The sequence below is a fragment of the Thamnophis elegans genome, chromosome 8, assembly GCF_009769535.1.
Source record: "Thamnophis elegans isolate rThaEle1 chromosome 8, rThaEle1.pri, whole genome shotgun sequence".
Taxonomy (NCBI): domain Eukaryota; kingdom Metazoa; phylum Chordata; class Lepidosauria; order Squamata; family Colubridae; genus Thamnophis; species Thamnophis elegans.
This window is the reverse complement of record NC_045548.1, coordinates 29,548,995-29,563,739: the sequence shown is the minus strand read 5'-3', so window position 1 is coordinate 29,563,739 and position 14,745 is coordinate 29,548,995. Positions and strand designations below refer to the sequence as shown.

General features: G+C 41.7%; 1 protein-coding gene and 1 long non-coding RNA gene across 3 annotated transcripts in view; one reads left to right on the top strand and one right to left on the bottom strand.

Moving 5' to 3' along the window:
- Positions 1-3,176, bottom strand: part of CABLES1 (Cdk5 and Abl enzyme substrate 1) — a 70,559-nt gene extending 67,383 nt beyond the window's left edge. The window contains exon 1 of one of the 2 annotated variants that reach the window (XM_032222544.1): positions 1,869-3,176. In XM_032222544.1, the coding sequence (XP_032078435.1) occupies positions 1,869-2,572 (704 nt within the window). In that variant the 5' untranslated portion in view covers positions 2,573-3,176. The remainder of the gene's footprint in view (positions 1-1,868) is intronic. The other variant, XM_032222543.1, reaches the window with a different exon arrangement.
- LOC116512202 lies at positions 823-8,373 on the top strand. Its single transcript, XR_004255848.1, has 3 exons — positions 823-1,766; positions 4,996-5,164; positions 6,760-8,373. It is a non-coding gene; the product is annotated as an uncharacterized LOC116512202 (long non-coding RNA).
- Positions 8,374-14,745: the final 6,372 nt, after the last annotated feature.

Sequence of the window (14,745 nt, the reverse complement as noted above, 5' to 3'; positions counted from 1 at the left end):
CACTCTCTCGAGCCCGGCGTTCACTCCTTGCCTTTTCAAGGAGTTTCATGGTTTGGGACATCTTGTAGTCTGCCTCCTTAGAGACACGCCAGTCAGCAGCTGGTTTTCTGGGCCTCCTTCTCGTGACTCCAGTTAGTGGTTCATCAGGTTCCTCTTTCTGTCCCACTCCCCAAGTCCACCTGGGTCGAACAGTAGGTTCCTCCACTCTCAGGTTGGCCAGCATTTCTGTTAAAGATGGTGCTGTCGTTGCACCCATTTCTTCTTCCTGGTCGCTGTCGTGTAAAGACATTTTTTTTTCTTCTGTGAGGGCACCCCCCCTCGGAAGGTGTTCGCTCCGAGTTGGGTGCGAGGTGAGACTCAGCTTATTGTCAGGTGCTGCTTCATTTAATAATCAGGAAATAAACCACTCAACTCCATTCTTGAAATTAAGTGTACTTTTACTAATTACAAATGATAAGTAGCAAAGCAAAGCTGAGTCTGGATAAATTGGCGCAAAAGCAATGGATATCATGTATAGTTCAATCCCCTCCCCTTGGCACCCCGTTTCATAGTCCAATAATAATTCACCCAACTGTCAGGTGGGAGATATCTTCAAAAAGCATCATCAGGGTGGAATGCTGGACAGTTAGCCTTGGCAGGAAACTCCCTTTCTCCACATGCGCAAAGAGATGGTCAGGACAGCTTCTGGAACACTCCTCCAGCACATAATGATTCCCCTCCCAAATACCATGCCCCCCTCCCCGTTTCAATGGCAGCCGAAGCAGCAGCAAAGCAGAGGCTAACAGACTGCTGTGATTCACTAAACAACTGTGGGGAAAGAGTGGGAAAATGGGGCACAACTCACTTAACTGCCTTGTTTAGTAACATAAATTTTGGGTTCAATTGTGCCCATCTGTTGATGAGTGGTACTAAGTGGTAATTTCAGAGGTTGAAATGCAATTGAAAAAAAGTGACTTCTCCATTAACCTAAAAAGCAGGTTTAGAAATTATTGCCCCAAACTTCGACAATAAGAAAATGACATAAGTCCTGATTTCAAGACTAGTGCTGAGATTTGGTTAGTTGCCTTCAAAACACTGATGAAATTCATCATGCTCATTTTACTTATGAACAATCCTTTTGGTTACAATACAGAAGTGGGACGCCAGTGCATTTTTCTAAGGTGTTTTAACTCCTTAGTTAGTCTTTTAATCTTGAGATTTCTTAAATCTTTCATCCACCTACTAACCAAGCCCTACCCATTTTAGCTCCTGAGTCCACCTGTGGACAAGGATAGTATATTAGACTTCTGATTTAACTTACAAAGATCTACTGGGGGAAAAATCAAATCAGTGCCAACTGTGTCAATGCATAACAACTAATTCCCCTTACATGATATTTGCACATGATCCCTTTCCACCACATTTTCATTGTTCAGCTCAAATCCCTTTTGCTAAATATTAAGAGCCTCAAAGTACAGAAGTTTCTCTGAACACGAAGAAAATATTTTCTTCTCACCAATATGTTAACATTGACTCCTCTACCTGTGTACACACATTGGAAAGTAAGTGGAAACAATTTGGAGACGCCTCAAACCCTGGAATTAAGCGGCACATAAATTGCAACAATAAATATATAACTGATCAAAATTGAGAACTAACTATAGCCTGCTCCTGATGTTACCAGCCCAGGAAAACCTTAAATATTCTTGAAGAGAGGCATACCTTTGGGCATGTGCAGAGTGATACAAAACTCAATCTCAGACATTAGATACCAAAAGAGCTTCAAGGTAAGATTTAAACCCTGGTTTGTTTCCTTCTGGGTTTTTTTTCCCCTCTGGAAGAAAAGGAGACACCCACAACCATTGGAGGCCTTTCTGAATGCCACTTACCTGGACCTCTGCAGCTCAAAAGCGCTGGCGCCCACCGGGCCTTGCTCGAGGCAGCAATAGTTTTGTGGGGCGGTTCTGGCGAAGGACACGGGCAGGATTCCCTGAGTGAAAGAGTTGAGGCGACCCCTTGCACAGGGGGTCCCAGAGGAGGCCGGGAGGGCGGCGGCGGCGGCGGGGCCGACGATGGGCACCTGCACGCTAGCGAAGGCATCTTCGTCCTCGTCCTCCTCCGGCTCGTCGCCTTCGCCTTGCTGCGGCTGGCCAGCCGCTCCCAGGGGGCTCATGAGCTTGACGTTGCCGCTGCTACCGCAGGCGCTGGCATAAGCTTCGTAGTGCTGCGGGGCGGGCGACTGGAAAGCGCTCAGGTTGCCCCGACGAGTCCGAGTGCTGTTGCTGCTGCTGATACCGCAGGCTGCAGCAGAAGCCGTATTTGCAGCGGCTGCCGCGCCGTCGTCGCTCTCTTCGCCGCCCTCCTCGCCCTGCAACACCGGCCGCCCGTCCAGCGAGATATTCGTTAGGAAGGAGAGCGCAGCCTGCCTCCGCCGCGGGTCCATGCGCGGCGGCGGCTGCTTCCTTAAGCAGGGCTCCAGCTGCTGGTGGAATGTACTGCCGTCGCCACTGCTGGCACCCTCGGGGCTGCTGCGGCTGCTGGTAGTGGCGGCGGCGGCGGCAGGAGGAGCCGCCGCCGCTGCCGCCGCCGCCATTGTCTGTGGAGCTTGCTCGTCCGCCCGTCCACCCTCTGTCCCTCCCTCGGAGCGGACAAGACTGAGACTTCGAGCGGCAGGCGCGACCTCCCCGGCGGCGAGCGGAGGGTTAACAGCAAGCTGGGGCGAGGCGAGGGAGCGCCAGCCGCGCCAAGCAGGGGACTTTTGGCTTGCATGGCATGTCTTCCGCCTCCCCCCCGGCCGCTTGCATGGATAGAGCGCCCGAGTTATGCACCCCCACCTCTCCCCTTCCTTTCCTCCCCTCTTCTGGCTCCTGCCTTTCTTTTCTCCTGGGCCAAAGTTATTAGCATTTATAGGTGCACGCGGCACGCCGAGCGATCGGCGCAAAAACACGGCAATCACGTGTGGGAAATAGCTTGGGAAGAAAAACAAAAGCTCCGGCCAGGAGGAGGAGGAGGATGATAAAGAGGGAGGAGGAAGGAGAAATGGTGGGGGAGGGAGAGGAGGAGGAGGAAGAAGAGGAGGAAACTAGGTTTAAGGAAGCTCCTCCAGTTTTTCTCTTCCTTTACCCCCACCCCCAATCTCCTTAGTGGGAGGGGAAGCGAGGAAGGTGGAGTTCCGCTTGTGTTGCACAGCACATGGTCATGAGGCGTTTACATAAATAGGACCAGCTCCTAGAAGTTGATGGGATCTAAAAATTGATGGATCCCCTTCTGGTTCTTGGTCGGCTTTTAACAACTGTGTCCTTCCAGGTCGTTGTGAACATAACCCGTTCTACTTTTTTCCCATCTGAGCCAGCTAAACTTGTCTTCCACTCCCAATTTGACCATGAAACCAGGCTGACAAATTCTTTTCCTTGTTACTCTTGAGGGATATCTTCAGAATAAAATGTCTCTTAAAGACTCCAGATGCACTGTAGTCTCTCTATGAGCCCTTAAGTTGTGTTGGACTTGTTAAAAGAAATGTCCTTCTGGGTTCAGCTCCAAGTGGGGAAGAAGACACTGGAGACATGGAGGCTGCTTGAAAAGATGGTTTATTGTTGGATAGGGCCACATGGCTTGAGCCCTGAACAGAAAAGGTGATCACATGCTTTAATGTTGGTGGAGAAAAAGAGAGAAGGGCTGAGGAAGGGGCTTGGTAGGCTTTTTATACCCTGTTTAGTCCCACCTCTCTGTTTCCTGTTCCTGTGTAAGAAATGTATTCTGATTGGTTATCAGACTCCCATGGTGCCATGCAGGGGGCTACTCTCTAGGCTGTGTTTTTGAATCCAAGTGTGGGTGAGCCCTCAGATGCCATGTGCTCAGCTGAATAAAGTTCCAATATTATCATGACTTTCTGTAGCTGCTGCTGCTGAAGTCTTTATTATGTAAAGTGGGCTAGCCTGGCTAGTCTTAATGGGCCTATTGACAAAGTGGGGGTGGGCAGGAAGCTACGGGCAACTATTCTGTCTTTTAAAACATACTTCTTTTCACATCCAGAGAAACATTCTGCCTTTTCAATATTTCCTAGGATATTTCATTTTTTCTGGGAGAGGGCTGGATGATAACTTCCCACAATCCCTCCTTTTTTTTTCCAAAACGTGAGTGGAACGCACATGTTTTGACAAGAGATTAAAATTAGTCAGATCAGGGAGACTTAATTCTTCTGATGAAAAAGCATTGAGAGAGACAGCTGAAGGATCTCTTCAGTGGCTCCCAGATAGCTTTCAACCATGAAGGTCTAGCAACCAGGGAAAGAAATTTACAGTATCCAATTTTCCATGCCAATTAGTATCAGATATCACTTTCTGTGAGCTTCCAGACAGGTTTTAAACAAGCAGAAATCCCAAAATTATTCACAGCCATGCTTTCCCTTTAAGTTACAGGCTGCCTATTTTAAAAGGCATGGTTCTTGAAACTGCCCTGGTGCCAATTGTTAAAAGAAATGTCCTTCTGGGTTCAGCTCCAAGTGGGGAAGAAGACACTGGAGACATGGAGGCTGCTTGAAAAGATGGTTTATTGTTGGACAGGGCCACATGGCTTTAGCCCTGAACAGAAAGGGTGATCACATGCTTTAATGTTGGTGGAGAAGAGAGAAGGGCTGAGGAAGGGGCTTGCTAGGCTTTTTATACCCTGTTTAGTCCCACCTCTCTGTTTCCTGTTCCTGTGTAAGAAATGTATTCTGATTGGTTATCAGACTCTCATGGTGCCATGCAGGGGGCTACTCTCTAGGCTGTGTTTTTGAATCCAAGTGTGGATGAGCTCTCAGATGCCATGTGCTCAGCTGAATAAAGTTCCAATATTATCATGACTTTCTGTAGCTGCTGCTGAAGTCTTTATTATGTAAAGTGGGCTAGCCTGGCTAGTCTTAATGGGCCTATTGACAAAGTGGGGGTAGGCAGGAAGCTACAGGCAACTATTCTGTCTTAAAACATGCTTCTTTTCACATCCAGAGAAACATTCTGCCTTTTCAATATTTCCTAGGATATTTCATTTTTTTCTGGGAGAGGGCTGGATGATAACTTCCCACAGACTTCTACTCTGATTGCAATTAGTGCCTGGAAATTATGGCCACTTTAAACCCAATCCAGATGAAGGGCACCCATGCAGGGAAAGTGGCTTGGATCAAAAGATGGAAGACTTCTAAATGCTTGTGAGTTTGATTTCCCACCATTTATATTAAATGTGTAGAACAAATTAGTCTAAATACACATCACTTCAAAGTAATTTCTAGAAATGCAGCTGTGATAGAGTAATAAGACACCTTGTATTGCATTTTATAAACAGCAGAAAAAGTAAACACAATTCTGAAATAGAAAATGAGCAAATTATTTTGCAAGCATTTCCTCCCAGTTGTATCAATGAGCTGTATAATATACTATATGCAGTTAGAAAAACCCAACATTGACCCTTTTGTTTTCCAAATGTCATATGTTTTGCAGATAGGAAATGAGACCAGCCATCTGACTCACTAAAAGACTGCTTCATATATTTTTCTGCAGGGCTTGTGGATTCCTCTTGAAAAGATGATCATAGATATATCATTTGATGCCTTTATAATTATGGGCATTTGGTATACATGGCAAATTATTGCATGGTTAAAAGAATATGCAGTGATGTAATACCAATTTTCTTCCTTATAAAAAAACCAACTCCCGATATAAAATATTTATTTCACTTGTCTGGCATCCTCACCAATCATGTTTCAATTTCTTTCAGACTGAGGGAGGATGTTGGCAGTTCTAGGCAAACTGCCACATGTGTGGTAGCTTAGTGTGTTTTAGAAATTCCTACTTCTGTTCTGCCTCCTAACCCTTCAGTAGATAGCTTTTTAGGTAATTGATTAAGTTCTAAACAAAAATGCATACTGCAAAAATACATCAATATTTTTTAAGATATCTAAGCTGAGGAACAGACACAATGACAATTCCTGCTAAGCTTGTCAAGATCTTTTGGTATTTAGTATACATCAAAAAACTATCTGTACTTTGACCTCCAGTCTTTTAAAAAATATTTCTGCATTCAGTTCATGAGAAATTACTGGTTTTGCCTTGGGCTGATCATGGATTCTTATTCTCAGGTATTATAAAGCTACTGATTGCTAAACAAGACTTTGTACATTCTCCTCATTCACATGTCATCATAACCACAGGCTTTGTGTCCATTAGTTTCTCACTTCTCCAAAATGCTTCTGTTGCCATCACAACAGTCCACAGCTATAACTGTTTCTAGCCGAGTCTGGAAAGCTATAACAGCTACCTGAAATTATTTGTGAACTTAACAGTTAAGCCTTTGCTGTTGCTTTGCCACACTTCTAATGTTTTCGATGATTTCACAATATTTTTTGGATAGAAATGCATATACTTAATATTCACGACTATAATAATACATATGTGTATTCTGACAAATATAGTAATCTTTTTAATCAGCAATAACATTTCCATAATTTCCATTAGAAACAAAATAATATGCACCTGTAGCTCAACTGACATATTTAAAATTATTCATTTACATGTCTTACCTGTCTAAAAAATTCAAAATAATGTTTTGGGTTAATAAAGAAGTGAATAACAGCTTCTTCTAAAATCTTAATATGCAAGGAAGTCTGGGTAAATATAGTACTAAACTTGTTAGGAAAGAAGATATATATAGAACCTATTGACTCTGAAAAAGAAATAACTCTTTAGATGCCTGGCTTTGATCATTCAAATGCCATAGTTGACCACATTCTATCCCTTGTTTTTCCAGAAAAAGCTGCTGCGTAAAAGATGGAGAGACGCTAACAGTAAATGGTCTTGAGCTAAATACAGCTCTTCTATTTCAGGGTAAGGTAGCTTTCTATCAAAAAATGAGTAGGAGAAAATTATTTCATCAAGTAAATGGTACTAGCTAGTAAGTACATGATTTTTCAGCTGCAAAGCTGCAAAGAAGGATTTGAATTACCTTTATAAATTTCACATTGACAAGTGGATTAACCATAACCATAAGGAAATATTTAAACGGTCTCATTATTTCTTTAAATGTAAAGCCCATTAAAAACACCTGGGGCTATTTTATCCAAAATATATCTGGATGAATAACCATGTCTTAGAGCTATTGCATGGGTCTAAATGGGATCAGAGGCAGCCATTCTTATCCAGAAAGAGAATTTCACAAATTGGGGGGAGGGGGGGAAGGACACAGTAGGTAAGGCAGTAACTCTATGTCAGAGTTTTGGCAATGTAACTATTATGAGATAAACCCAGGAGCAATACACAGCACACACGGAACCTTTAGACAATAGTAGTTTATATACAAAATATATACAGAATATACATGCAGGAGATAAATTCCCTTACCACTCAGCTCGGACACAAGGAGAGAAAATGAAATACATGATGAGAGAGAGGAATGCCCTCTAATGAACACCTATACATATAGACACCTTGTTGCATCAGTCTTGCCTTACATTGCATCATATTACAAATTACAGTTTACAACCTTTCATCAGCTGGCAGCTGTTAAATCCTCAGTACCTTGACGCTCTACTGTGAGTCGACTCCATGGTTAGAATTTTGTGTACGGTCTAAGTGGATGAAATTAATTCCAAACGATCGGTGATGTTGGTGGGAGATTTTAAGTCTTTGAGACTTAAGCTTTGAATTTTGCCTTTAGCTCACAGGCAGCCAGTGCAATGATTTAAGGACTGTTGGAATGGAATCTCAAATAGCAGCCCCATTTATATTGTCATGACTTAGGAAACAGACAGTGACTGAATGTGAAGAAGCTGTTACAACTTGTGAAATGTCGACCTCAGGAGAAACAAACTCAATCAAATGAAACAAATCAAACAAAGGCACTATCTGAATAGCTGAAGAAGCCAGATGAGGGTGTCAACATAAGATCTACCAGCCTCCACAACCCAGCAAGCAGAGTGAAATGAAACTGACATTTCTATGAAGTTCCTTGCCAAGCACAAAATGCATCGCTTGATTAGAGGTATTCCTGAGTCATGATCCCTTGGAAGCAACTATCTATATAATCTTTAGCTATTGTGTGATACTTGTATGTGGATTCTGCTCATGAAATTCTGACCTGGATCTTGGATCTCTGGACTGGATTTGGACTACACTTCTGTGTGCTGCCATTAAAGAAAACCCACTTAAGCAAACTTCTTTCAGATTCTGTTTTGGCTTGTAATCTTTATCTGCTCTTACTTTTTGGGCTTGAGTAAACTATTTCCCATAGCAACTTTTTGAGTGAGTGTTTAATTGGAACCAGAAGCAGGACAATTATCAACCAAACTGCTCTTCCACTGTTACAAGATCTTCTCCATTAAAACGTTTTTCTATTATCTTATGTATGAGATGTATCAACTTATTATGTATAAAAAAATCTTCATGACAAAACTAGAAATGTCATCATGACAGCTTATGTAAGATAGTTCTTTATGATTGTGGTTTGCCTTTCAAGAACTGCACTCGCATGCACACTCCGTTGCACCATCCAAATCTTACATAAATAACTGATGAAACCTTGGACAAAAATACTTTGTATGGAACATACCACCCATTTGAATGTATGTCTTATTGTTCTTGTGAGCACAGATTTTTTTATTACATTAGACAAAATGAAAACAATTATAGAAAGCTTACCCTGCAAGACAGTTATTAAAATTATAGTCAATTTTCTTCTACATCAGCTAAGCATTAACATCAAACTCCATTCATAATACTTCTTACAAAATAGATGAAATTATCAAGTTCTGTTATTAAATATAAATTAAACATAAAACTAAGTATGACACCATTTTAGCCATTTATACAGGTAGTCCTCGACTTACAACAGTTCGAAGTTACAGTGAAATCGAAAAAAGGTGACTTATGACTATTTTTCATTCTTGTGACCGTTGCAGCATACCCATAGACACATACTCAACATTCAGATGCTTGGCAACTGGCTGATATTTGTGACATGACGGCCATTTGTGACTTCCTCGCTTCCCATTCATTTTGCTTGTCAGAAACCGGCACTGAAGATCAGAAATGGTGATCATGTGACCACAGGATCCCATAACATAATTGCAAGCTGATTTCCAAGGAACAGATCACATGACTGCAAGGAGTATGTCCTATAAACTACTTCTACAACGACAAGGACTGATATTAAGCATTCTTGTTCAGCAATGTCATAACTGAATAGCTGCTGAACAAGAAATATTTGTATGGTAATTTGGACTTGAGGAAAGCTCATAAGCTCAGTCAGCTGATTAACTAATTTGCTAAATCACCCATAGAATCCTACAAAACTGGTTGTGGCCTGTCACATTCACACTTCTATTAAATTGTTTACTTTATTCTAATTTAGACTTCAGGCAGAATTGATCTGCAATTAGCAAGACATATGCTAAACCTATGCCTGGATTCTGACAGCCCAGAACATTATAGATATCAGTACTAGATTTCAGTTTCTTGATTCTGTAACTTAACCCTGAAGCAGACATCATACTAAGCCATTATTCTTATAACTAGTTTATTTAAAAAAAGTTAAATAAAATATTTTTGCATAACTTTTTTTGTTAGATTTATATCCCTTCCTTCCTTCCTTCAAAGGTTATGAAATAAAACTGGTCCTGTTTTATTTCATAACAATCCCATGAGAGTTTGGGCTTAGAGCAGGGGTGTCAAACTCGATTTCATTGAGGGCTGTATCAGGGTTGTGTTTGACCTCGGGAGGCCGGGTGGGCGTGGCCAGGGTGAACATAGCCAGCTTGACATCACTTGTGTCAGTGGGCGCCTGTGGTGGCCTGAGCACTCCGCCAAAGAAAACAGGCTCCCGAGCTCTGTTTACAGCCATGACTGCCTCCTGCAACCCTCTATAGCTCTGTTTTTGCTGGCAGACGGGTGCAGAAGGCATGGCCCTCCCAAGCTCCATTTTTGCTGAGAGGCACCACGGGCCGGTCCTCTATTTCCAGGGTAGCTGCACGGGCCAGATCTAAGCACCCCTTGGGCTGGATCCGGCCAAAAGACCTTGAGTTTGACAACCCTCGCTTAGAGAGTGATTTACCCAATGAGCTTCATAACTGATGATCTGGAGACCTGAGTCTCCCTACTCCAACATCTTGACCTCTATACTACACTGGTTTTCATAGCTTATAACCAGCCAGGAAATACCATTTGTAGTGACTCATAGCCTGTTATTATTTATATTAGCAAACCTGTGACCCATTGGGTCATTGTTCCAAAGATATTTCCTTAGCAGATTCCTCAGTTCCTTCAACAATGGCAGAGCTTCTATTATACCGTCATCATTGGAAAGAATGGGAGGGAGATATTCAGAAAGGCATCTACTTTGAAAATAGCCCGTGTTTTATGACATTTCATATTATGTCATAAAATGTTTTATTATAATTTTTATGTCATAAAATGATTTATAAAATTTGCCAAATTAAAAAAAAAGTTTTAGTAGTACATAAATAAATCACATTGTAGCAAATGTCGTGAGAGTTCAGCTTCTGTTTTAGCTGCTATAAGCCAAGACTAATTATGTGGTATCACATTGTTTTTGACTCCTAGCAACCATATAGAGATTTTCTCCATGATAGTATATCCCTAATCTGTACTTTCAAATCTCCCAAGGATGCGCTCTTCACTGCTATAACCATGTTGCACAAATATAGACATCACCTGTTTCCAATAGCATCATCTGTCTGACCAATTTGATCCTGCAGGATTGACCTTTGATATCATTTATTGGGATTTCAGAAATATACCTTTTCTGTAGCAACACTTGCCTTCTGGAATTAGTTTTTTCCTAAATTCTGAATAGCCCCCTCTGTTGCTGCTTAGAAGATCCATGAAGACCTGGGTCTTCACCCAGAACTTTAGTGAGAGAGAAAGCCCTATCTTCGTTCCACCTGGTCTGGCATGCTTGCAATTTTTTATCATTATTTTATTGTAATTTCTTAGATTGTTGCAGTGTAATCTTAGATTTACAGTTGGGAAGCATGCATGTTTATGATGATAATATGCAGGGAAACAAAATTTTATTCAAATTAAAATTGATTTATTTTTTGTTTAGCTTTTAAATGTTTTCTTTCATCCTGCTGCCTTTGCCCTTTCCCTTAATAGGATTGCTGGACTGAACAGTGGCAATAAGAAAATAGTGAATAAGAATACCTTTCCCAGTTCATAATGAAAGTCTAACAGTTATAAAACTATTCTGCCTTAAACTATTAAGTGTGCAATAGAAATAAGATGGTGAACGAGCAGAAAGGACATTTTTTATATGCAGAATAAACATTTAAATTGATTCCCTATGTATATTGCAAAAAAAAAAAAATCCCACAATCAAGGGAGACTTTGATTTGTACCTTACTTTTCAATGCTGAAACACCTGGGCTTCTTATGTAATTCTTGGTGTCAATTTTAGGCCAGGTTACCTGTACACTATTGTAAATTATTTAGTAGGCAGATTGGATGAGGACAGAAGGTGAAATTGACTCCGTCTTATCTTTAAGTGAGGAGTAGTAGAAATACTGTGACGCTCAAATACTAGGGTAAGAGCATATGGTATCAGTATTCCCTGCTTAATGAATCACCAATTGCCCAATTAATGAAGTATTTCCAGGCTAAATCTGGAATAATAAGAAAAAAATAAGCATTTTAAATATTTTCTCTGGTTAACTTAACATTTGTGCCAGGACCTTATGTTTTTGTTTTTAAAAAAGGCCAAGTCTGAGACAACTGTAGATGATACTCCCCATAAAGCTGGTTTACATGTGACATGGCCTTAAGGACCTATTTTAGTCTGTTTTTAGAGGTTATGTCATCAGATTGTTTTAAATCAGTTTTTATTATACTATTTTAATGCAATTTTATCATGCACTATTTCATAAATATGTGATAATGATAATGACAACACTGATATAGATCAGTGCTTTCCACAGGTGCTTTCCAAACATTGAGGGACTGGAATAACTTTCCAGTCAGGGTTGAAGTATTGTGAGGAAAGGCATTAAATGAAATCAGGAAACTGATTTTAGGACATAGAGGATATCTAATGGGAGGTTTTATCTGTGAAAAATGATGAAAAGTGGATCCCAACATACTGTAAGTCCCAGTTCCACCACTTAGCTAGCCAAAACTATTAAAAATAAAATTTCTATGAAAGCAGAAGAATGTAGCAATCATTGATTCAAAAAGCTTTCATATTAATATGGAGTCAATAGGAAAAGATTCCAAGCAGGAACCTGTGTGGGTACTAGGGGAAAATCAAATTAAACTTCAATGAAAAGAAATTCTTTTCAAAGCAGATTGGAAAAGGATACCACTGACTATAAAATAAAAGAAATGGTTGTGAAATGGAATGTTGTGGAACAAAATGGCGAATTTGCATTGTATGTGCGTATGTGTTATCTTTCTTGTTGATTATAACAAAGGACTACCAGTATATGTAGTCTGGACTGTTTGGAATCCTGAAATTCCTTTCCGGCCACTAACAATTCCAGTTTGTGGACATGTTATAATGCTTCTGTTTTTGACTGCCCAGACATTCAATATCCCCAGTCTCTCCCTTTAATGAACATGTTGAGCTTTCTTCTTGATTTATGTTTTGTGCTATACTCAGTCTGATTCTTTATTGCTTTATATAGGTTAGAGAACTGAGTCTTGTCAGTCCTGATCTATATATCAGGCTAGACATAAAGAATTATTTCTATTTATACACTTTATGTGATTTTCAATAATATACCACATTTTGGTATAACCAGAGTTTTCTATTTCTTTTGGAGTTTTTAACTAATTTGGAAGTGTCTGACTACTAAGTTGTGATGTGTGTTTATTTCTTTTGGTATTGAAATTTGGAATTTGGATGCTTTAAATTAAATGGGGGTATTTTATATTTTTGTTTAATTAAAAATGTTATCTGAGATTGGAAGGAAGGACTCAATTCTTCAGTCACACAGGTCTATGTCAGAAATAGACATATGCATTTCAACCTTTGCATTTTCATCTTTTAATTGCCCAAAAGACAGCAACTTATGAAAGTCTTCTTGTGCGCAGGTGATGGTAGAAAAAAATCACTAAGCCACTATCCCTAAACTGGAGATGGGAAAACCAGATTTTTGAAAGGGTATATGTGAAATACTCCATCTTCTAGTCAATAGGCTTAATCATCTATTATGGTTTCTAAGCAAGCCAAATTCCTCAGATATGCCCTCTTATATAAACATAGATCAATTTTGAATGAAGTTCAAAGGAGTATATGGTGTAATTTGTGAATTCAGCATTACAAATATTGACAGAAGTAAATACAGTTAGGCCTCAAGTTACGAATGGAATGGAGCCTGCCCATTCCATTGGAACCATAACTTGAGTATTTGAGGGAGTGAATCTCTTACCTTGGATGAGATCACTCCCTCTTTTCACCCAGGCATTCGCTAATCGAATGTGAGGCTCGTTAAGTGCACATGAGGTATTTCAGGGTGGGGAAGACCATGGGGGGGGGCTACTGATGGAACAGGCCACCTGCCTAAGACCACCCAAGGCCTCCCCGAGCAACTGAAATACCTCATGCTGCCCAAATTGCTTTCCCCCTGAAACCTGTCGCGCTGGTTCACTTGTGAACATCTAGCAAGTAGTCTCCTCCCCATCCTTGTGCACTCCTCCAATGCTCCATCTGGGCCTCCGCGGGCTTTCCCATGCCTGTTGCAGGCTGAAATGAAGCCTCCAAGGACCGGATGTAAGGCTTCCAGGGGCCGGATCCAGCCTGTGGAGGCTCCGTTTGGCCTGCAACGGGCCAGTGGAGGTCTGTGGAGGGCCAAACGGAGTCTTGGACCAGATTTGGCCCCGGAGGCTCCATTTCAGCCTGCAACAGGCCGGGGGAAGTCTCTAGATGGCCAAACAGGGCTCCTGAGGGGCAAATCCACCACTCAGGAGCTCCATTTTGGCCGTCAAGGTGCCAAGTGAGGCCTCTAGGATTTTTGAGGGGTGGATTCGCCCCTCAGAAACTTCTTTTCAGCGGGCAACATGCAGAATGAATGTTGCAGAGCCTCTGCGGTTGTTCATAAGGCAACCGTTGTCCATGTACTGCCATGGTCCTGCAACATTTGTAATTTCAGGGCTTGTTCGGAAACGCTAGGGGACGTTGATTGCATAACTCTGAATGTTTGCTAAGGGAACATTCGTAACCAGGGATTATCTGTAGAAGCTCAGAATGGTGAATTAACCATAACTATGATCAGAGAATTAATGGGAGACCTTTATTCCTTTCCTTTTTCTTTTTGCTCTGATACAGACCAAGTGGGCATTTGTTTTAGATTGTAGTTTATCAATGCTGATGGTAAAATGACAGAATAAACTGCGCATGTGCGAGATCAGAGATGGCTCCTAGGCGTTCTTCTCCGTTCTGACTCAGACGGAAAAACGCTGGAAACCTCAAAAAAATCGATTCGAATTTCCCGTGAAGAGGTCCTTAGGGATGTCCGGAGTCTGGGGGATCCGAGGAAGCCAGACCTCTGCGGGGGCCGCCGTTCTCGGGCGGCCCCGGCTCGTTCAAACATCGGAGGTCTGTGTGCTGCCCGGCGGTGGGGGAGGCGAGGCCACGCTGAGAACGGCGGTAGCGTACTTCGGCGTCTTTCTCTGGCGGCGACGTCCCTTGGCGTTTTTCAAAGGTTTCGGTGTCCTCGTGCTGCTAGCTGCACCTCCTGGGGACTTTCTCTGTTTACCATCGCCCCGGAGTGTAAGCGGACGGACG